This window comes from Papio anubis, chromosome 10 (assembly GCF_008728515.1).
Source record: "Papio anubis isolate 15944 chromosome 10, Panubis1.0, whole genome shotgun sequence".
In the NCBI taxonomy this organism is placed as follows: Eukaryota; Metazoa; Chordata; class Mammalia; order Primates; family Cercopithecidae; genus Papio; species Papio anubis.
This window is the reverse complement of record NC_044985.1, coordinates 69,577,711-69,603,120: the sequence shown is the minus strand read 5'-3', so window position 1 is coordinate 69,603,120 and position 25,410 is coordinate 69,577,711. Positions and strand designations below refer to the sequence as shown.

The following is a 25,410-nucleotide window of genomic DNA, read 5'->3' as shown; positions in this document are numbered from 1 at the left end:
ATATTTTCTCCCATTCCATGGGTTGACTTTTCACTTCATTGATGGTGTCCTTTGAAGCACAAAAGTTTTAATCATAATGAAGCACAATATACCTATTTTTCTTTTCTTTCCTGTGCTTTGATTTCAAAACAACAACAACAACAACAACAAACACTGTTAAATCCAATGTCATGAGGCCTTTCTCCCATGTCTTCTGACAAAAGTTTTTCTAGCTCTTATGTTTAGATCTCTGACTCATTTTGAGTTAATTTTTGTATGTGGCGTAAGGTAAGGGTTCACCTTCATTTTTGTTTGTTTTTTTGCATGTGAGTATCTATTCCCATCACCACCTGTGGAAAAGGCCATCCCTTCCCTCATTAAATTGTCTTCGTACCCTTGGTAAAAATCATTTGACCATATATGGAAGGGTTTATTTCTGGGTTCTTTATTCCATTTATTTGCTTTATAAGTCTGTCTTTATGTCAGTATCACACTGTTTGATTACGGTAGCTTTGTAGTAAGATTTGAAATCAGTAAATAAGACATCTGCATCTTTGTTCTATATTAAGATTTTTTGCCTATTAAGGGTCTCTTGAGAAACCAATGAACTTTAGGATAAATTTTCTATTTCTGCAAAAAAAAAATTATTGGTATTTTGATAAGGATTCCATTGATTCTATGAATTACTTTGAGTAGAATTAACATTTTAACAATATTGTCTTCTAATCTATAAACATGAGGTGTCTTTCTACTTATTTGCGTTCTCTTTAATTTCTTATAGCAATATTTTGTAGTTGCCAAAGTACAAGTCTTTCAATTCCTTGGTTAAATGTATTCCTAAGTATTTTATTCTGTTTGTTATTAATATAAATGGATTTTCCCCTTAAATTGTTTTTAAATTTGTTTTCCCCTCAATTTAAATTGTTTTCCCCTTAATTATTTTTAGATTGCTCATTGTAATTATACAGAATGCAGCTATCTTTTCTGTGTTGATTTTATATCTGGTAACTTTGCTGAATTAATTCATTAATTACAACATTTTTTATGTGTTCTTCAGGGGTTTCTACATTATGACCATGTCATCTATAAACAATAATTTTTCTGCTCATCCAATTAGAATGCCTTTCCCCTTCTTCTTGCCTAATTTTTCTGACTAGCATTTTCAGTACTGTGTTAAATAGAAGTGGCAAAAGTAGTCATTGTTTTTTGTTTGTCCCTGATCTCAGAGAAAATACTTCATTTCTTCACCACTGAGATAGATATTAGATACAGCTAATATCTACAATATTAGCTGTAGATGTTTCATATATGACCTTAACAATGCTGAAGTAATTTCCTTCTCTTCCTGCTGTGCTGAGTCCTTTTATCCATGTAAAAGATTTAACTTTTGTCAAACGGTTTTCCTGCATCATTTGAGATGGACAGGTGTGTGTGTGTGTGTACGTGTGTTTCCCTTTCATTCTGTTAATGTGATGTATTACATTGATTTTTGTTGTTGTTGTTGTTGTTGTTGTTTTTGAGACAAGGTCTCATTCTGTCACCCAGGCTGGAGCGAAGTGGTGTAATCACAGTTCACTGCAGCCTACCTCAACTTCCTGTTCTCAATAAATCCACCTGCTTCAGCCTCCTTCATAGCTGGGACCACAGGTGCACACCACGTCTGGCTATTTTTTGTATTTTTTTTGGAGAGATGGGGTTTCGCCATGTTGCCCAGGTTGGTCTCAAATTGTCGGGCTTGAGAAATCTGCCCATCTTAACCTCTCAAAGTACTGGGATTACAGGCGTGAGTCACTGTGCCTGGCCTATTGATTGGTTTTTTTGTGTTGAAACTTGTTTGCATTCCCGGGATAAAACCGACTTGGTCATGATCTATAAACCTTTTAATATACTGATGAATTTGGTTAGCTAATACCGTGTTGAAAATTTTTGCATCAATATTCATCAGTAATATTGTTCTGTAGTGTTTTATTGCTGTCTTTGGTCTTGGCAATAATGTAATGCTGGCATCATGACTTTGGAAGTGTTTCCTCTTTTCAATTTTTTTGAAAAGTCTGAGGGGGGTTAGAGTTAATTCTTTGAAATTTGTGACATCCACCAATGAAAGTATCTATCTGGTCATGAGCTTTTCTTTCTTAGGAGGTTTTTCAGTTACTGATTCAATTTCTTTACTATTTCTAAATTTGTTCACTCTAATTTAGCATAATTCAGTCTTGACAAGCTGTATATTTCTAGGAATTTATCCATTTCATCTAGATTATCCAATTTGTTGGCATACAATTATTCATAGTACCCTCTTTTAATCCTTTTATTTCTATAAACTCAGTTGCTATTTTACCTGTTTCATTTATGATTTTAACTGAGTCTTCTCTTTCTTTCCTTAGGTAATCTAGCTGAAGACTTGTCAATTTCATTGATTTTTTTTTTTTTTTTTTTTTTTTTTTTTTATGAACCAACTCTTAGTTTTCTTGATTTTCTCTACTTTTTTTATTGTCTATTTTATTCCTGGTCTAATCTTTATTATTTTCTTCCACTTAATACCTTTCAGTTTGTTCTTTCTCTAGTTGCTTAAGGTATAAAGTTGTTGGTATAAGATCTTTCTTATTTGATTTATTTATGACTATAAATTTTCCTCTTAACATTGTTTTTGTTGTATTCCTTAAATTTTGGTGAGTTTGGTAAGTTCTCTTATTATTTCTTCTTTGACCCATAAGTTGATACTATATTGTTTAATTTTCACATTTTTAAGGGTGTTTTGGTTTTTACTTCTGCTATTGATTTCTAGCTTTATCCCACTGCAATTTGAAAATATATTTTGTATGTATTCAAACTTTTAAAATTTATTAAGACTCATTTTGTGGCCTAAGATATAATTTATCCTGGAGAGCGTGCTATGTGCATTTGAGAAAACTGTGTATTTTGCTATTGTTTTATACATATATACAAACACACACACACATATATATTTAACTATATATATATGACAGGTTGAATAAATCTATAGTTTTATTCACATCTGTATTAGTCTGTTCTCATGTTGCTATAAAGGTCTGCCTGAGACTGGGTAATTTATAAAGGAAAGAGATTTAATTGACTCACAGTTCTGTATACCTAGGGAGGCCTCAGGAAACTTACAATCATGGTGGAGGGAAAGCAAACATATCCTTCTTCCCCTAGTGGCAGGAAGGAGAAGTGCCAAGCAAAAGGGGGAAAAGCCCCTTATAGAACCATCAGATCTTATGAGAACTCACTCACTATCATGAGAAAAGCAGCATAGGAGTAATCATCTCAATGATTCAATTACCTTCCACCTGGTCCTTCTCACAACATGTGGGGATTATGGGAACAACAATTCAAGATGAGATTTTGGTGGAGGCACAGCCCAAACATATCAACATCCTCTATTTCCTTATTTTGTTTAGTTGTCTCTCCATGATTGAAAATGGCATATTGAAGTCCTTTACTATTATTGTAGAGCTGTTTATTTCCTCTTCAATTCTGTTAGTATTTGTTTAGTATATTTTAGAGCTCTGATGTTTGGTGCATACAGATGCTTCTCAACTTACAATGGGGTTACGTCTCAATGAACCCATTTTAAATGGAAAATATCATACATTGAATATGTATTTAACACATCTAAGCTACCAAACATCATAATTTAGCCTAATCTACCTTAAATGTGCTCAGAACACATACATTAGCCTACAGTTTGGCAAGATCATCTAACACAAAGTATTAAAACTATCATATAATATATTGAATATGGTACTGAATATGTATTCCTTTCACACTGTCATAAAGTTAAAAAATTGTAAGTCAAATTTTCACTAAGCTGGAGACCATTTGTATATGTTTTTAATTATTATCTCTTCCTGGTAAATTGATGCTGTTATCATCATACAATGTCCTTTTTTCCCCTCTCTTTTGGTTTCTATTTGCATGGGGTATATTTTTCAATTATTTCACTTTCAACCTACATGTATTCTTAGACCTAAAGTGAATATCTTATGAATAACATACAGTTGGATTCTGTTTTTAAAATCCAGTTTGTCATTCTATCTCTTTTGATTAAAGTGTTTAACACATTTATACTTTAAGTAATCAGTAATAGAGAATAACATTCTTTTGCCATTTTGTTGTTTGCTGCATCTTACAGTTGTTTCATCCTTCATTTCTTCCATTACTGTCTTCCTTTGTATTTAGATGAACTTTTTAGTGACACATTTTAATTCAGTTCTTATTTTCTTTTATGTATATTTTAGGAATATTTTCTTTGTTGTTATTACAAGGATTATGTGTAACATCCTAAAATTATTATTCTAATTTTTAATTGATACCAAGTAAATTTAATTGCATACAAAAACTCTACTTTTTAACACATTTGCCCCCTACCCACTTTATGTTATTGAGGTCCCAAAATTATACCTTTTTATATTCTGTACCCATTAGCATAAACTTATAATCTGTTTTATTCATTTGTCTTTTAAATTCTTTAGAAAATAAAAAGTGGATATATGAGCTAAATTATGATAATACTATTTTTATATTTGTTCATGTATTTACACTTGTTAAAAATTACATAGTTTCATATGGCTCTGAGTTACTGTCTAGCATCATTTCATTTATCTTTTTAACTTGAAGAACTTTCTTTAGCATTTCCTGTCAGGTAGGTCTAGTGTTAATGAACTCCCTCCGCTTTTCCTTATCTTGGAATGTCTTAATTTCTCCTCATTTTTGAAGAACATTTTTTGCTGGATGTAGAATTCTTGTTTGACAGTATGTTTTTTTCTTTTATTCCTTTAAGTATATCATCTCACTGCCTCTTGGCTTGTAAGGTTACTAATGAGAAAATCACTAATAGTATTATGAGGGTTATTTGTACACGATGAATCACTTTCCTTTGTCTACTTTAAAGGTTGTCTTCTGACAGTTTGATTATTATGTGTCTTAATATGATATTTTTGTGTTTATTCTGTTTGTAGTTTGTTAAGCTTCTTTTATTTGTGTATGTATGTCTTTCTTCAAATTTAGGAAGTTTCAGCCCTTGTTTCCTCAAATTATCTCTCTGTTTCTTTCTCAATGTCTTCTTCTGGAATTTACATAATGTGTATATTATTCTGCTTGATGGTGTTTCAAAAATCCTTAGGCATTGCTTTTTTTTTTCCAATCATTTTTCCTTTTGGTCTTTAGACTTGGCAACTTCAAATGACTTGCATTCAAGTTCACTGATTGTTTCTTCTGTCTGTCCAAGTTTGCTGTTGAACTTCTCCAATGAATTTTTCAATTCAGTTATTATATTTTTCAGCTCCAGAATTAATTTTTAATTTTCATGTGTACATAATTCTTGCACATGTTTATGGGTTACATGTGATGTTTTGATACAGGTATACAATGTGCAATGATTAAGTCAGGGTAATTGGGGTATCCATCACCTCAAACATTTATTGTTTTTTGTGTTATGTATTAGGAATAGTCCAATTCCTCTCTTTTAGTTATTTTAGAATATACAATAAATTGTTGTTAAGTGTAGTTACCCTAATGCACTACCAAAACCAGAATTACTGTCTGGTTCTTTTTTATAATTTTCCTATTAATATTTTAATTTTGTTCATACATATTTTTACTAATTTCCTTAATTCTTTGTCTACCTACAATTCTTGAACATATTTAGGATAGTTGTCTTGAAGTCTTTGCCATGTAGGTCCAACTGATATGCTTCTTCAGGAACATTTTCTGGGTATTTTATTCTTTCCATTTGAATTTCCCCATTTTTTGTATGCTTAGTAATCTTTTGTTCAAATATGAGTACTTGAAATAATAAAGAAGCCACCTCTTCTAGCTTTTGCTGATTGGATGTGGAAAATATTTACTAATTAATGAGACTTTGAGCCTTGGAAACATTCCAAAGTAAAGATTTAGGTTTTTTTCAGATCTTTTCCTTGATTGTAGTTTTCAAGTCTGTATTTGTGCATCCCCAAACTCAGTTTTTCTGGGCCGCTTGTAAATGATTTAATTTCCCAAAGAGTCACTTCCTGCTCCTTCTTAGGAACTTAGATGTTCTGTTGTATCTCTCTCTTCCCATAATTTCTTGCCCAAGGTGTTTATGGTTCTGCAGTCCCTCTGTAGTTTTCATGCATTATGGCACCTATCCACTACTTTCTGTGGTTTCCGGGCTTAGAACCAAACTATGACACCATTGCCTATCTGAGTTCCTAGTCAAGTGAAACAAAAATAATTTCTTAAGAAAGCCCATAGATAGGTCAGAACAAGATCTATTCTGTTCTTTCCACCAAAAGGAGGAAACTGGAAATTGGGCTTCTTTCTCTTGACTGTGTTACACCATGCTGGGAGGAAGTTGGATGCAAGAGCAAGTTAAACTTCACAGATTTTTTAAAACTATTTTGAATGTGTTTTTTCCCTTTCGCTCTCCGTTCCTCCTTCCCTTTCTTCACCCCTCTCTCCCTCCCTTCCTTCCCTTTCTTTCATTTTTTGCTTTCCTTCTTCCTTTTGTTTCTCTCTCCTCTCTCTTTCTCTTATACTCTTTTTCCTTTATCTCTCTTTTCTTTCTCTTTCTTTTGTCTTCTCTCTCTGTGTGTCAGAGTCTTGCTCTGTTGCCTAGGCTAAAGTGCAGTGGCAAAATCATAGCTCACTGTAACTTTGAACTCATGAGCTCAAGCAATTCTATCACCTCAGCCTCCTGAGTAGCTAAGACTAGGTGCATATGACCATGCCAGCTAATTTTTTATTATTTTATTTTATTTTGGTAGAGTTAGGGTCTTGCTATGTTGCCCAACCTGACTTCAAACTCCTGGCCTCAAGCAATCTTCATGCCTCGGCCTCCCAAAGTGGTGGGATTACAGGCATAAGCCACCATGAGCAGCCAGCTTTTTCTTGATTGAGTATTCATTTGGTTGCTGCAGACTGTTGTCCAGAGCTGTTATAAAGTTGTGTTAGTCAGATTGTAGTTGCTCATGTTTTGTTTCCATGGGGAAATCAGAACCTTGAGCTTCCTGGTATTATCTTGCTCTAAAATCATTTTTATTTAGTATTATTTATGCCTGTTTTTTACTTCACTAAAATAACCAATAGAGAGGTTCCAACATTTCTAGCTATGTATGTTAAAAATAACCTATTATGCAGGAGAAAAGAGACAATGGTGGGCCAAAAACAGATGTCCCAAAATAAGGCCATGTCAAAAAAAAAAAATACAATTCCAGCATGCTGAGTGAAAAAAAAGTCACTAGATTTTTCTGTGTATAATATGAGTACTTCTCCCCAGATTAAAAACAAAGTTCTCTCTTCCAAGTTGTGTATAATTTTATAAATGCAAGCACAAATTTAGATATTTTCACTATTCTTGATGGAGTTGTGAGATTTCAAGTCTATAGTGCACTTTGTTCCTCTCTGTCCCCTATCACTTTTACAGTCCATACTTTGCCTTTAGTGTCATCCAAACTTGGATTGTCTTTCACTTGTGTAAATGCTATCCATTCTTAAAGAGCCATGTCAAACTCCAGTGCTTTCTACGATTTATCTCTGAATGCTAAAACTTATATTTCTTTCTCATTCCTTTGGATTTTTCTTATAGGCAATGACAATAGCTTTCTTAAGAGAGCTAAGCATGAACACTTTTGTAGTCATACTGCATATTTCATTTCTGGGCCATTATCTCTCTCTCAGGTTAGAAAATACCCTAATACATTAGCAAATAGTTTATATAAGACACTGATACACTAGAAACTGGTTTCAAAACTAGGACATAGAGGCCAGGTATCTAAAAATGGAGGAGCAGATAGCAAGAAGTGGCTTTGGAATTATTCACAGTAGGGTGCCAGGGAAGGGAAGCAGTGGGGGAAGGTCTGAAGCTAAATACTTGCTCAATTACAGTTTTGCCAGGGGCCCCATTCTACTCATAAGCTCTACTTTATCAGATTTCTATATTTGTACTGCTTTAATTTCATATACCCAGTAGATGAAATGAGATCTTCTTGGTTGTATGAAGATGAACTCATAATTCTGTGTATGAAGTAATGTGTTGGTTCAGTAACAAGATTCTTTTCTTCTTTCTGGAAAAGGACAAATCAACTATTACACTAAATGGAGTTTGAAATACACTTTCTTACCTTATGGTATTTTTTGCAGTATAATCTACATTTTAATGGAAAAATTTCCAGAGATTAGTTAAAAGATGGGTGAGGCCTATAATTCTAATTAAAAAGTGCCTTCCAATATAATTAACTTGAAATAGTTCAGTGAAAAGATTACCTAAATTATGACATTAGATTTTGAACAAATTTTAAACATAAACCTATGTTTAAACAATGTTTAAAGAATCAAATTTTCTTCTAAACTTTAAAAATATTTTAAGTCATATATTACTGAGTTCAAAAAGAGGAAGAACACAGATACAACTCTGGTCAATCAGGTACCTTGCCAGGTCAATCATCTTAGCACATACTTTGATCCATTTGTCGCAAAGTCATGTGTGCTTCTGAATGGAGCAGTTATATTTATGTTATTTTCTGTGGTTCATCTAAGCTTTTGTGTTAACCTTAGAATCACACCAAATGGATAATCAAGAGAATGGCCTCATCAGAAAATCAAAAGTTGTACATTCTCCAAAAACATGTTATGGTATAGAATTTCATGTACCCAGGAGATGAAATTAATTAAACTTAATTCTAAAATTAATTAGAATTACAGGGCTCATCCATCTTTCAACTAATCTCTGAAACATTTTTCTATTAAAATGTAGATTATACTGCAGGACCAAACTTAAAAGGTCACTGAGACTCAGACCATCATTTGAGAGTTTGGAGCCAGCAACAAGAGATGTTCACCATGCTGATAGCAGAGTTTATGGGCTAAATATAAGGGTGATATTTAAAATACATGAATTAACTTGTTAAGGTTGGATAAGTTGGTTATATAACTTACCAAAAGGTCACCTAGCTACTAAGAGTTGGGATTCAAACCCAAACAATCTGAATTTCCATGCATCTTATTTTCTTCCTCCTACCTCAGCCAGTCTTCTGGTGCTATTTTAGTAGCATTGGGCTCTCCACACAAAATGTTCAATGAGTATTTACCAACCAAAATACAAAAGGGTGGAAACCAACTGTTTTTAATAATTAACTTACATTTTTCTTAACTGGTTTCCATTTTCTCTTTTCTTTGGGGTTCTAATTAATCTGGTTTTTCCCCTATTATCTGCTTTCCCACAGTTGAGTTTCATAGCTGCATCTGGTAATAATTTCCCTTATTTTGTAAATATCACCAGGCTTGAGATCGAATTCATTTTAGCATTCTTTTCTGACTAATCAAGGTACATTCTTGGACCAGATTTATGAAGCTGTCTCTCCTTTCTAGTCACTAATAGTCATGCTTCTCACTTACCTTACACTGGGGTTTTTCCTTCCAAGATGAAGAGGCTGTTTCAGGCATTGTCTTTGGTGTGGCCATGTCAAGCTCAGCAACAGCTCTTTTAACATGCATCTCCTTGGATTCTATTACCTGATTTGAGATTGCTTCAGTACTTTCAATATTTGCACTGGCTGTGGTCTGACAACATTTACTTAGTGACAAAAATTTTTTCAGGCTGCCCGTGCTTAGTGTTGACTTAGGAGAAACTTTGCTTTGTACTGGCTTCTTGACTTCTTTCACTTGATCTTCAAATACTTCAATGCCTTCTTCTTTTGCAAAAGTCTCTCCTAAAACAACTTCCTCTTTATCAGAATCTGGTTCCTCTTTTATGTAATTTTCTAAATACATTTGATCAATATCATGAGCTACTAATCGAACAATAAGATCATTTTTACTTTGAACATCTCTTAAGAGCTCCACCTTTGTAATATCAGGCTTTCTTATATTCTGAAACGAATTTCTGGCAACGGCCTGAAATTAAAAGTATAGCAAATATTAAAAATAAATGCCTAAATCACTTTCCTGTAGTTCGATTATGATGTAGCTATTTTCTTATAATTTCTAGTTTCGATTTAAGTAATATCTTCAAATATCGCTTAATTATATATTAGCAATATTTTTAAAATAAATAAAGACACATAACAAAACATATTTGTTGGCATGCCATTTTTCTTATTAAGGTATTTATTACATACCTTAATCTAATATAACTTTCCAAAAGTCAGAGCAAGGTCTAGCATAATTAATTTATTTACTTCCTCTTTATCATTTATCTTGAAAGTTTTGTGACAGAAGTAGACAGGATAACCTATTTTCCAAAATCCTAAGTAAGGGATTATAGAGAAATCTAAATATACATATTTTCAAGAAAAAAAAGGGCAACATATTCACTGATCTTGATTTTCAAAAGTAATGAATAATCCAAATAATGGTTTTAAAATTTTTACTCCCTATTCCTCCACTTTTTATGGGCATATTTTCCAAAAGATTCTTCAAAATATAAATCTTCATTTTTTCTCACTTCCTCAGTTAAATCTCAGTTTCCACTGTCAATGTTAAAGACAGATCAAAGAAAAGACAATTATAATTAAATGACAGAATTTTCCCATTTCTCTAGCTTTTGACCACTCCACAGAATCTCAAAATTAAGTTAATAATATTAGCTCTCAACCTCCCTTTGTAATAGCATAAACCAGTTTTTCAGATAATGGTGCCTCAAAGGAATATCCATAGAAACAAAAATACCAGAAGAACCTCTTTAAAACATTTTTAAAAATCAATTTTGATTATCTGTGCTATTGGAGGAAAACAGTGGTTTAGAAAATCCAAAATCATTTTATATGGCTTTGGGATATGTTACTACAAATGGTTTTAGTATGCATATGTCTGGTGTGTGAAGAATCTATGGTACCTTAAAACAGAGAATTAAGTCTTGAGGCAGAACCAACAAGAGTCTAGGGTTTCTAACCTATCTTTCTTTCTCTTCACTGCTGTGTCCTTTTGTTGAAGATAGATAACATTGGTAGCCAGATTGGTGCCAATCACATGCCTTAACTGAGTTCCCCATGTCTTGTTCTTTATTGTTTTATTTTTAGGATGGCTTATTTTTAGGATACAATGGGGGTATAGGCATTGGGCAAACATTCATGTTTGAAAAGGGAGAAATTGGCCTGATAGAAGGGGCTACAGGCCTCATGCAAGTCCAAAACCCAGTAGTGCAATCATTATATTTTAAAGCTCCAAAATAATTTCCTTAGACTGTATGTCCCACATCTAGGGCACCATGATGGAAGAGGTAGGGCTCTCAAGGCCTTGGGCAGTCCTGCCCCTGTGGTTTTTGCAGCACTGGTGGATACTCTTAGAGGTCGCTGAGTGCCTGAGGCTTTTCCATGCTGAGGGTGCAAGATGCCAGTGGATCTACCACTCTGAGGTCTGCAGAATGCAGACTCACTTCCAACAACTGAACGAAGCAGTGCCCCAGTGGAGACTCTGTGTGGGATCTCCAACCTTAACATGCCCCTTCTGCACACCCTGGTAGAAGTTCTCTGTAAGGGCTCCACTCCTGCAGCAGGCTTCTGCCTGGGCATGCAGGTTTTTCTGCACACCCTCTGAAATCTAGGCAGAGGCTGAGAAGCCTCATTTACTCTTGGATTCTGTGTGCCTATAGGCTTAACACCACATAGAAACCACCAAGGCTATGGCTTGCAGCCCAAGCTGTAACTGGGCCCCTTTGAGCCACAGCTAGAAAAGTAGCTGTGGGGATGTGAGGAATGTTGTTCTGAGGTTGCAGAGCCCATGAAACCATTCTTCCCGCCTAGGCCTCTGGAACTGAAATCAAACAGATTGCAGTGAGGATCTCTGAAATGCCTTTGAAGTCTTTTCTCCATTGTCTTGAATATTAGCACTTAGCTCTCTTTCAGTTTTGGAAATTTATCTAACAACTGGTAGTTTTACAGCCATCTTGAATTTCTCTCTCAAAAAACAAACAAACAAACAAACAAAAAATCTTTTTTTTCTCTCTGCCACATGGCCAGGCTTATTTTTTTTATTTTTTATTTTTTATTTTTGAGGTGGAGTCTTGCTGGAGTCCAGCAAGAGTGCAGTGGCATGATCTCGGCTCACTGCAACCTCTGCCTCCCAGGTTCAAGTGATTCTCATGCCTCAGCCTCTGAAGTAGCTGGGACTACAAGTGTGTGCCATCATGCACAGGTAATTTTTGTATTTTTAGTGGAGATGGAGTTGGAGATCATGTTGGCCAGACTCGTCTCAAACTCCTGACCTCAAGTGCCCCACCCACCTCGGCCTCCCAAAGTGCTGGGATTACACGTGTGAGCCACCACGCTCAGCCAATTTTCCAAACTTTTATGCTCTGCTTCCCTTTTAAATATAAATTCCGAATTTAAGTCATTTATTTCCTCCTGCATCTGAGAATACGCTGTTAGAAGCAGCCAGATCACATCTTGAATGTTTCATTTATGAGAAATTTCTTCTGCCAGCTATCCTAGGTCATCACTCACATGTTCAAACTCCACAGAACTCTAGGGCATGGACACAATGCACCCAAGTTTTTTGCTAAGGCATAACAAAAGTGACCTTTGCTCTAGTTTCCAGTAAATTCCTCATTTCCATCTGAGACCTCATCAGCCTGGATTTCATTGTCCATTGTCTGTTAACCAGTTCCAAAGTTGCTTCCATATCTGCAGGTATTTTTTACAGTAATGCCCCACTCCTTAGTACCAATTTTCTGTGTAAGGCCATTCTTCCACTGCTATAAAGAAATTCCTAAGAGTAGGTAATTTATTTTAAAAAGAGGTTTAACTGGCTCATGGTTCTGTATGCTTTACAGGAAGCATAGTGGCATCTGTTTTTGGGAAGGCCTGAGGAAGCTTCCGATCATGATTGAAAGCAAAATAAGAGCAGACACATCACATGATGAAGGCAGGAGGAAAATAATGTGTATGTGTTGGGCAGGGTGCAGGGGGGTGCCACACACTTTTAAATGACCAGATCTTGCAAGAACTCACTGCTGCAAAGACAGCACTAAGCCATGAAGGGTCTGTCCCCATGACCCAGACACCTTCCACCAGGATCCACCTCCAGCATTGGAGATTACAATCCAACACGAGATTTGGGCAGGGATAAATATCAAACTATATCAGGGTGTGAAAACTTAAAGCATTAATTAACATATTTACTAGCCTTGAGATTCAGTTTAGTGGGTTGCAGAAGAGTGCTGAAAAAATTTACTCTAAGCTTATGCTCCAGGAAGCATGGTTCTATAAAACTTTGGTAATTTTCCAGGCTATGGACTACATGCCTAAGCATACTCAGCACTCTCACAAATGCATACCATCAGTTAAAGGGATTTTAATAAAAATAAAAATGTCTGATGGATCAGTGCAACCTTTCTGTTGGTGAGACAAATCTTTTGTCCTCAGTAGTAGTTTCCTTGTAATAAGCACATTATTTTTGGCATTTTAAATTCCCAGTTAAAATATTTGGGGACTGCGTATGGGGTGACAGGACAGAGTTAGGTCTAGAGCAATAGGAGAGAGGCTCATAAAAATAGCAGCAATACTACAGCTGGATTTAGAAAATACAAGTATGTAAGTGGAAAGAAAAGGGATACATCTTGAGAGGCCAGGGCAAATGGGAAAGGCTAACATAATTGAAGTAAAATAGAACAAATGTAATCTAAGAGTCTGCAGTCTAATGTCTGCCAATGAATGTTACTAAAAGAAAATGAGTACTACTCTGGTGCTTTAAATTTGAAAATTAAAACTATTTTAGATTGTTCCATATATCCTGATATTCTTTTAACTGACCTGCTTGAACACCTTTAGATATCCATAACGAACTAAGGAACTACACAAGTTTGCTGCTTTTAAATATTTAAATGACAATTATAACTTCTTTCAGTCTGGTTTTACTGTGAAGGGTATGTGCTTATAATCTCATTCTTAAAAAGAAAAATTCAAAAGGATTGTCTTAGGAAAACTAGTTTGAGACTTTTGGAGTGAGCCACAGAACTAACATGACAAATCCTAGTGAATAATATGACTGTATGGATGAACTGATGCAACCAATTCTATTGGGCTGAGCAACAGCAACAACAATGAATGCATTTTCATATACTTATTTGAGGAAAGAAATCACAGAAGAACCATGTCTCACTATTCACTCATTTTCATGCCATTGCTTTTACACTTACCTCTAATGGTTTTACATCCAGTCTTCCAGTCTTATCCAACGAGGGACGTCTTTCTGTCTTTCTCTTTTCTAAATTAGGTGCTTCTGAGGAGTAATTTCTCCCACTTATTGATGCTCTTCTCAGTTCTGCTATGCTACGTCCAGTTACTTGCAAACACTCCTGCTTAAGCTTCTCAAGAGGTTGAGTTTTTATAGAAATAACTGCTAAGTGTTCTGAAATAATTTTTGGATCTATTTTGACTGGTTTTTTTCCAATATGTGGAACTATTTTAATTGAAGATTCCTCTTCAGATAAATTTTGATCTAATTTTTCTTGCTCTAATTCAGGAATCACATTAAAAGCATGTTCTTGGGCCTTTCGAACAATTCTATTAATGTCTAGCTCTCCAGAGAGATCAGCATTTGAAATTGTTGAGCTAATTGTATCTAACGGAAAACTTGAAACTCCATCAATAATTAAACTAGCCACTTTTTTAGGAAAGGCTGTGTTTGTATCTTTTATATCATAATAAAGCTGTTTGTTGGTTCCTGATTGTTGCAGTATGTTGCTATAAACAGAATCAACAACCTGATAAATCATTTCTCTACTTTCTGGCTTTAAACAGTGCTCTTCAGGATCAGAAGTTATTAGACTAATGCTATTTCTGGAAATTTCAGTTGTTACTGATTTTGATAGTTGAGATGCAATTTTATTTAACTCAGGCTTTGATAAGTTCTTTTCATCTTTGCTTGAGGAACCTGGCAACCTTACTAGTTTAGCCAAGAACAAGGCCAACACCTCTTCTAAAAGTTTGGCATCTAATGTCAAACCTTTTCTGGGTGAAGACTTTTCCTTAGACTTAAGTTCATCAATAATTTTGATCACTTTTTCCATAATTTTGACAGCTTCCAGAACTAATTCTGAATTTGATACTTCTTCCTCTACTTGAGGTTGAAATTCAGAATTGGAAATTGCATTCACCATTAAAAAGCCTATTGTATCAGAGAGAACATTGCTTTTACCCATTAAATCTTTAAATATAGAAGTATAAGAGCCAGAGTGCTTTAAAACACTGGTATAAATATAATTAACTATGTTTTCAATAGTTGCATTATCAGCTACAGGCACAGTAGGTGATTTCTTGGTGGGTGGTACAAGTTTAATCTTACTTTTGGAGATAAATTCTTGGACTGAATTTAGTACTTTTGAAGTTATTTTTTGCATATCAGTTTCTAGAGATTTGGTTCTTTCTTTATGCACTTTTGGAAATATAGATAAAAGCTTTGATAAAAATTTCACAGCAATTTCTTCTATTATGTTGTAAGACAGCTTATGAGCATGTGATGGTTTAGGTAGGGGCACATCAGTAGTTTGGAAAACATCTTTAAGGATCTTTTCAACAATGTTTTCGACTTCCACACACTGATGTGGAGTTAGCTCTCCACAAAAATAGCTCTGCAACTGATTGCTAGCCACTTCTTGTAGAACCAAGTCAACTATGTTTTCTGAAAGGATTTTGCATCCACTGATTATACAATTTTGTATAATCTCTTGTGATCCAAACTGTGGCAAGAGATTATTATAAACAGACTGAACAACTAATTGAATAATTTCATCATCATCAGATTGTAAGGTTTCTACATATTGTATAGTCATATATTTATCTTGGGAGATCTCTGTTGCAACTGCACTTACTAACTTCACTTGAAGGAAATTTAGTTCTGTGAACAAATTGTCCTCAGGTTCTTTTGTTTTAGTGCTGGATATTGTTGAGAAAATTTTGGATAAAAGAGCAGAAATCACATTCTCTAAAAATTTATGAGGTAACATTATTGTATATGGTGATGAAGTTTGACATTCTTTGCTGGCTGTTTGGGCCAACTTTTGGACCTCTTTAACAACATCCTTAGATTCCAGAGGCAAACATGCTGAAACTGAAACCTCATCACAAAATATCAAGTTAACCTGATGCTGGAAAATTTCATTTATCACTGCACCAGTTAGTCTTCTTGCTAAATTTTCTCCATTACTGTTTATATTCTTACAAATAGAGTCTTGAGATCCATATTCATTTAAAATATTACAAACAGAAGAGTGAACAACTTTATTGACCAATGTTTTGTCAGTTGATGGTATCTTATCTGAAGAAGGTTTTCTTGTCATTTTATGCATAGGTGGCATTTTATCTGCAGATTTTATCTTGATGCTGGATGGTGCTTCATCTATAGTTGTCTCTTTATACCTGGGAGGTACTTGAGGAACTGAAGACACTTTACCCACAGGGAACTGATTTCCCTTATCTGGCCTGAAAACCTTAATTTGAGCATCTGAAAACTCCTTTAACAGTGAATTGATGAGTTTCATAGCAGTGTCATAGAGTTTAGCTTGATTTTGCTTATCACTAACTTTTTGACATCTATCTTGTATTTGTGTTTCTGGTATAGAAGAAAAGATCAATTTTTTAACCATCTCAGTAATAACATCTTCTAAAAACTTAGCGGGAAAAATTCCAGGTTTACTCTCTGGTTGGTTTTGAGAATTGTCTGGTTTACTGGGTTCACTTTTAATCTCCTCTCTTACTTTCTCTTTTTCTCTCTCTTCCTCTTCTTTTTCTTTGGCAGGGACATTTTCGTTAGTTGAGGAGGATAATTCTTTTGTTGTAACAGACTGTGCTGAATCCCTGCCAATCTCTTGAATTACATTTAATACATTATCACCTGGGGGCCTTCGGTCGTAACTGAGTTTTGAATAATATGCTGGTTCTGGAGAAGAAGATAGTTCTAAAATATCTTCATAAATATTTTCAATGACATTTTGAACATATTCATAATCTGAGTGGTGTTCCTCATCCCTACCTGTTTGTGTTGGAGAGTCTCTTCTCCCCTCACTGATTGATGTTTGAGTTCTTATTTCCAAAGTCTCTGTTTTAGTCCCTAGATGTCTCTTGGACTTCGAGGAGGGTAACTGAAAGAGCTTGTCATCTTTTTTGAATGATCTTTCTCTTGCATTGTCAATCTTCTTTTTATAGCCTATTTCAGAATCTGATTCAAGTACTTCCTTCTCATATTCTGTATCATCAATTATTAATGAAAAATGTGTGTGTACCTCATGATCTTTCCCTTTTTTATCTCTTGGAATTAAATTTACTTCCTTCTCAATTTCTTTATTAAATGTTTCACTCAAATTTAGCTCCTGAGTATCTTTACTTTTCACAGTGGTAGTTGAAGAAGTAACTTTTGATACATTCTCACTGTGTTTCTGAGTACAAATTCCCACTTTATTTTCATCCACTTTCTTTTCATTTATCACACTTGTAGCCAACCCTGATGTCAGGTTAATTATGCTGCTTTTCATAATTGCATTTATAGAGCTAAGTACTGGATTTTGGATGTCACCTTTTTTCATTGATGTGTCCTTGGTTTTAAAACTTTTCTTTCTACTCACTGTGCCTCTATTTATTTCCAAAGTGCTCATCGTGTTTCTGCAGTCTGAGGTGGAAGAAGTATCTTTATATGATTGATCTGGTAAAGAAAGTTGGTTCTCTTTTGCACATCTGCTTATTTGTGTAAAAGTGTTTTGTAGTAGGTGTTGAACCCTTTGGGTGATATTATCTGGATTTAGAAATGAAAAGAAGGTGGAAGACCAGTCTCCTGAAAAAAGTGGTTGAATCTTGAATGCAGACATTGCCTTCTGGGTTAGAGCAGCAATCATCCCTATAGCAATGTTACTTTCATCACCTTTTTGAATATCATTAGATGTGCATTTTTCTATGAACTGATCATATACAAAATTGGATATTTTATCAACTGTCTCTTTATCAATTGCTGGAAAAGAAAATATTTTTTCAGCATTTGGTAAAACTTTAATTTCATTTTTCATAAATTCCCTTATCAGAGAATTTGCAAGTTTTAGAGCCAAGCCCGTAATATCTAGCTCTGTTATTTCATTTTTCTTAGAATCTTCAGTAATAATGGGGAGAGAACAAAATTTGTGAACAAGGTCAACGATTATGTCTTCCAAAAATGTAGCTGAATATAGAGAAGGCTGTGTCTTGTCTTTACCAGATTTAGCAAGTTTGGAGACATGGTCATAATCAGATAAGTCACTGAAAGATGATTCTTCACCATGTAAAAATGGATGTAAATGATGATACATGATTTCTTTCATAATAAAACCAGCTAATTTACTGAGGAATGAGCGTCCTTTTTTGTCTGCATCTTTTTGTACTTCAGCTTGGAATTCAGATGTTTTCAAAATATTATTACATATGGAGTCAACGAAATTTTCAGTAGGTTCTAACTTCATACTTTCTGCATTATCTTCTGCCATGGAGAGTCGAATCTCATGTTCAGAAATTTCTTTTATAATTTCATCAGTCAATTTTGAAGCTATGTTCACAAATTCATCATCTGGTGGAAGCTCTTTCTCTTTTAGTTCATTTTCAGTGTGAGTTGAAGGGTTGACATGCGCTAGAAGCCTGTAAATCATATCTTCTAAAAGAGAACGAGGCAACACAGTAATATATGATGGCAAGGCATGGCTATCCTTTGTGATTACGTTAAGCACATTTCTGATGATATTATCAGCTTGGGGGTATGAATAAGAAGAAGACTCTAATTCTCCTGCAACTAATGACTGCACTTGATAATCATATATTTCTTCCAATAGCAAATAATATATTTTCCTACCAAAACATATTGTGTCACTTTGTATAACCCTATGTATTTGAATCAGAGACTTATATTGATCTAATACTTTTCCATATACAGAGTTGACTATTTTTTGAACCATTTCTCTATATCTTTCTGAGAAACACAAATTTTCATCAAAGTTATCTGCAACTAAAATCTCTGATGTGGTGAACTCCTGAACAATTGAATTTACCAATGTTGTAACAATCCTGGCAAGTTTTGGTTTTGCTCTATCTGGGTTTTCAGTAACCAACATATTACGTGAAAATGCATAAAGAATTTTGCATAAGAGCTCAGAAATTACTTCCTCCAAAAAGACAGATGAGTTGACAATAAAAGATAATTCTCTTTGTTTAGGATCTATTGCTTTCGATTTATAAGTTTGATCAACTGCAGCCAAAAGGAGAGTTTCATCTTCAGATAAAAATGATTGAATATGATGGTTAAAGATTTCTTTTATTATAAAACTTGCTATTTTTGGAACAGGTATGTCACTTATGCTCTTCTTGTCTTTTGTAATGGACTGGTATATATTTGAATGAGAAAGATCAGCATAAATGGAATCCACCATAGACTGGATATCTTTTGCTGAAATCATACTCTGTTTTTTATTCCCATATTTAATAATACATATTTCATGTTTTGAAATTATTGACATAATTTCATTTATCAGTTTTATCACTGTATTGCTTAAGTCTGATTTAGTAGTATCTGACTGCTCTGCACTGGTGTTCAATGGACTGATCTGAGATGTAAGCTGAGTAACTATTTTTTCCAAATGACTATGTGATAACATAGTGGTATACATTGTTGAAGCTTGTCTTTTGAATCTTGATTTACTTATATCATACTGAACTCTTTTTATTAAAACATTTGCACTGAGTTTGGAATATGACTTAAAAGGTAGATTTGCTATAAGATCTGGGTGAATTTGGAAATCAAAAATTTCAGCCAGGATGACATTAGTTATTCTTGCAGCCAATGTCTTTGTGTCATTTAGAAAATCTTTATTGGGCACTGCTTCAATTTCATATTCTTGCAAAACTTTGCTATACACCATGTCAACAATTGTTTTGACTACATCCCTCTCCACTGGAGGTAAACACAATCTTTCCTCAGTATTATCTATAATGCTAACTTGGGCTTTTGAGAATTCCCCTATAATCAAATGTATGAGTTCTTCAGCTTTCTCAAACAGTTCATCTTCTGAATCTCTTATGGATTTTGTTTGTACAATGCCTACTAACCTGTGGAATATTTTTCTTAAAACCCCAGAGATTACATCTTCCAAGAATGTTGAAGAGTAAACACTGGTATAAAATAACATCCTTCTCTCGTCATCAAAATATGCGTCTGATGAAGATAAGGATTTTCCATTCACAAATGGCTGAAGATGTTTTTGACAGATATGTTTAATGATGAAACCTGCTATTCTATCGATAAGAACATCATTGCTGCTTACGATATTTTGCACAGCTGATTCTTGAGAACCAGAGGTTTGCACAACATTTTCAAATACTGAATCAACAAGGTGCTGAATATCATCTTCTGAATAAATAAACTTGGTTTCTTCTTCCTCTTTTGAAAATCGAATTTCATGTTGGGAAATTTTCATCCTAATATCACTAATTAGGTTTGAAGCAATGTCATTGAAATTCACTCTTGATATATCTTTTTGGGTTTCTCTGTTTAGAACCAGGCTAGATGCAGAAGAAAATAATTTAGATAATAGTACTCTGATCATATCTTCTAAAAATGTGTAGGGCAGCAAGGTGTTATATAGAGGTACACTCTGGCTTGGCTCAGTAGATTTACTGATATTACTAAGGATGTCCTGAGCAATATTCTCAGCCACTGAATTGGAATAGGTAGAAGCTGACAAATCCCCAGAAAACAGTGGATGAAGAAGGTAATCTGAAATAGCTGCTACAATTAAATTGGTAATATTTTCCACAAAAGTGCCACTATCTTCAGACTCTTTATCAACAGCAAAGTCTAGCCCATGCTGCTTTAAAGCATTTCTATAAACTGTGGTGACAAGTTCATCCACAATATCTGTATTGAAAGAAGAGAAAGACTGTTCTTTGTCATCATAAAGAATGTGAATTTTAGCTTTATTGAAATGCTTATTTATGGAGTTTACTATTCTTTGGGTCATGTTTTTCAACTCAATTTCAGTGTTATGTTTTGGGCTGAAAATCTTTGACAAAAGTCTGGCAACAATCTCCCTTACAAATGAATCAGGGTGAATATCTAAGGGTGATTGCTTCTGAGGTCTGTGTGACTCTATCACTTCACTCAGAACCTGTTTAACAATAGTAGACACTGGATCCAGTGGAGTCCCTGGATGACATAAAACCTCTCCACTCAAAAATGGTTGAAGATGATTTTCGATAATCTCTTGGATGATACAGCTGGCTATTTGGTCAACCATAATTGGGCTTCGGCTTACTATACTTTTTTGTATTGAAACAAGAGAGTCAGACATTTGTAAAATATTACAATAAACAGAATCCACCATCTTTTGGAGGTTTTTTCCAGCATATAGATATTGTTTATCATATATAGTGAAACAGATTTTATGTTTTGAAATGGCTGACATAACCTTATCTATTATACAAGTGGACATTTCATTAAAATCAGAACTCATTAAATATTTTATTCCTAAAGAGGAACATGTAATGGGTGGAGGAATTAGCTGAGATAAAAGCCTTCTTATGACATCTTCTAAAAATGAATGTGATAACATGGTACTATAGTCTGATGAAGACCTGGGTAGAGAAGTAAATTCTGTTAGGTTACTTTGAAGCTTTTGCAATATAATTTCAGGTTTGAGAGGGTAATATGAATGGGGTATGAGATATTCCCTGAAGCAAGATGGCAGTTTGTAGTCTAAAATCTCCAATAATATGCCATTTGTTATTTGTTCTGCTACTGAGGCATTGTCGTACACCAGATTATTACCACAGATCATTTTTAATTCATACTGCTGTAAAACATCATAATAAACTGAGTCAACAATTTTGCTAACTGTTTCTGTATGAACTGTTGGAAAACACAGCCTTTCTTCAGCATTCCGTAGAACGGTGACTTGAGCATTATTAAATTCATTCACTACACTGTTGACAAGTAATATATTCATCTCATTGAGCCAGGACACAGTGATGTTTTTATTTTTGCCCCACAATGACATAGAGAGATTAAAAAACAATTCTGAAATTATTCCTTCCAAAAATGTGGCTGAATAAACACCAGCATATATACCTTCCTGATGTAGCTTATTATGAATGGCTACCTTATCCATTTCCTTTGTTCTCTGTTTTTCAAGAGGTGACACAGAAGAGGATTTTACTGCACAATGCTTGTCAAATGGTGCTTGTATTTTGGAGCTAACCACACTGGGATTATTCATGGATACTGTCAAAGAATTACTGTCATAGCTACCAAGTCCTAAAGAACTTTCATTTTGTCCTAATTCTATTAATTCTGGCTTTCTTGCTTTTGTGAAACTGGACTGTATTTCTCTTGTTCTATAGTTCAGATACTCATTTGCAAAAGGTAGACTTTCCGGAGCTTGTTGTATACTGTGAGATAACTTGTCCATCAATGATTTAACCAAGCTGTGGGAAATAATAGTAAGCATAGAGTCTGATGACAATAAGTCTTGATCAATTTCTGCCACATTCTCCAAAAGTTCTGACATGTAATCTACTTGAAGGCATTCATGGTCCATTCCTCCCTTATGATAATCAGATTTTCCATCTTCTACACTTCGAAGCATTTTAAAAAGTTGACATTCTTCTTCTGATGTTTCCTCTGAAACAGACCCTTTATCAAGAAAAGCAGTGCTTGTGCATTCTTCCAAAAGCATTCTGATAAGTTTCTCACATACAACATTGAGAAGAAAAACTGATTTTGAGGAGAGCTGTAGGTTATTGCTAAGTATGCTAGTAGGTTGTTCATTATTTGAGGAGTAGAAAAATGTTCTTTGTATTTTACCAGAATCCATACCCCTATCTAGGCATTCATCTGGTGAAAATAAATCTGAAACAATATTAAAAACTTTATTGAGTACTTCTTTGGATTCACTTGTTTTTAGGTTACCAACCAGGCTGTTTAACTTATATGTAAGATAACTTAATTTATTTTTTTGAAAAGGTTGATCAATTTGTTGAGTAGAGAATTGCCAGTCTCTGGGGCCTTCCTGTCTATTGATTTTGTTGCAAACAGATACACTATTATTGCTATGCATAGAAAATGATTTGTTTCTTTCATTGCTTTCAAAGTGATAATCTATTTCTATTTCCTTGGACAGTACATGAATCACTCCTACTAAGAGATCCTGAAAGAGGTCATCAAAGCCACCAGAAACTATTCCTGGACAGTAAATGTATTTTGTTGGTATGGAAACCATTTTCTGTGCAATGTCAGCCTGTATAATTTTATTATTAAAAAGAATTTTAATAATGATTTCAGAAATACATAAAGCAAGTTCTCCAATGGAAATTGACCTGCTCTCAAATACTTGAGAATGAATTGAAATAATCTTGCTAAATGTTGCTTCTTGAATTTCCCATGCTTTCTCTTTTTCTCTACCCTTTTTGGTGCCATCAGAAATGCTTGAAGTTAAATGGTAGAGTACTGACTCAGTGAGATGTTCACAACATTGATAAATTGAAGAATCATTGTATATGTTTCTTAGGAGCTGTTTTGATTCATATTTTTTCCTTGACCATGTAGAAACAGCAGACATCTCTTCTTCACTAAAAACTTAAAAAAGAAAACATTGTAATTTTAGCATGGATTAAAGAAAAGATAGAAAATTTGATGTATTTGTAATTATTATTTACATATATATTTCACCCTTTGAGCAACTCACTAAAGAAAAATCTAGAAAAAAAAAAAAGAAATTAGATTTTCCTCAAACATTTATTTATCACCTGTAGAATCTTAATTTTAGCCAGTAAGTTAAGAAAATAGCACCCCAAAATTCAATCCTTTAAGTCAAATGCTGATGTCTGCCTTGGTTGGATGGTTATGAACTCTAAGAAGTTGGAAAGTTTGGGGCAGAGAAATAATTTCCAGGTTTAGCGATGCATCCTACCATGTCTCCAGTGATATCTAGAGGTGCCATATAATTATTTTAAAATATATTTAGACAAAACATTTAATGTTATGCTATGTTTTACTTTTAGGACATTAAGGAGTTGTGTTGCAGTATCAAGTTGACTAAAATAAAAATGTGGCAACTCCAGAAAAGCTAGTAATAGATTGCAATAGCAGTAGTACTTTAACCCCTAGATTATAGTTTGTCACAAAGAAGGAAGGTTGGCCCAGCCAGGTGAAGAACTCTATATTTGTTATGTCCAAAATTGTATTTGTTACAAATCATTACCTACTTGCAATGGCCAACTTCTGGGTGTGGCAGGTAGGAACAACACAGTTATTTTCCTCAGAACCTAATTACATATTACATATCTTCATGTGTTATCAGGCAAGACTCTATGCAGATAGAAGACTTTAGGCTGAGCTTTGACTACTACACAGGTTTTGGCCATGTCAAGATAAAGGGAATGAGGAAAAGGTATTCCTAGCGGAAGAAGGAAGATGAGCGAAGTCACTGGAAGACCTTGGAGATGTCTGAGAATAGGAATAGAATTGATAGAGCCAAGTATCAATGTGATGAAATCATGGATCTTCTCTTGCTTGTTTTGCTTTTGTTTATTTTTCTAAAATCAATTAAGTCATGCCTGGAGTAAGTCTATTTAAGAGTGTGTAGCTGTAGGCTGGGCGTGGTGGCTCAAGCCTGTCATCCCAGCACTTTGGGAGGCCGAGACAGGCGGATCACGAGGTCAGGAGATCGAGACCATTCTGGCTAACAAGGTGAAACCCCGTCTCTACTAAAAAATCCAGGCGAGGTGGCGGGCGTCTGTAGTCCCAGCTACTCAGGAGGCTGAGGCAGGAGAATGGCGTGAACCCGGGAGGCGGAGCTTGCAGTGAGCTGAGATCCAGCCACTGCACTCCAGCCTGGGCGACAGAGCGAGACTCCGTCTCAGAAAAAAAAAAAAAAAAAAAAAAAAAAAAAAAAGAATGTGTAGTTGGAGCTACATTGCCGTCCACCTTGGGAGAATACTGGTTTTAAGGGTGGAAAATAACCTCCTTGTGCAGGTGGGTAGGACTGCTAATATCTCCAATTAGAATGATGTGTGAGTGATGTATCTGGGCTGGTGATGTAGCAAGTAATTATTGGTAACTGAAACTACTGTCCTAGTTCTGGGGTATTATAGTAATATTAAACTGAATTTTATTAATTGTCAATAATCAACAGTTTTTGATATACAAAATGACTATTACATGTTGCTTAACCTAATATATAAACATGAACATACTTAGAAAGGTAATGCAAATATAATCCCTGTAATGATACAGTTGGAGTATTATACCTAAAAGGAATTTAAGTCAGAATACTGGAATGCAAATAAAACAAGATATTTAATTCTACTGTTCTTTTAAACTTTGTATAATAGTAACAAAGCCTTCAAGAATACAAAAATTAAATGACTTTTAATCAGTTAACTGCACATCCCATATGATTATAAAGAAGTTATGCATAAGAATTTTTAAAACCCT

The 25,410-nt window shown here is 34.5% G+C and overlaps 1 protein-coding gene across 1 annotated transcript in view; it reads right to left on the bottom strand.

Annotated features, from left to right (window-relative positions):
* Window positions 1–25,410, bottom strand: part of FSIP2 (fibrous sheath interacting protein 2) — a 101,080-nt gene that overhangs the window by 9,811 nt on the left and 65,859 nt on the right. The window contains exons 17-19 of the mRNA XM_031651393.1: window positions 14,111–23,550; window positions 9,373–9,870; window positions 7,942–8,042 (exon numbers count right to left, since the gene is read on the bottom strand). Of these exons, the coding sequence (XP_031507253.1) occupies window positions 7,942–8,042; window positions 9,373–9,870; window positions 14,111–23,550 (10,039 nt within the window). The remainder of the gene's footprint in view (window positions 1–7,941; window positions 8,043–9,372; window positions 9,871–14,110; window positions 23,551–25,410) is intronic.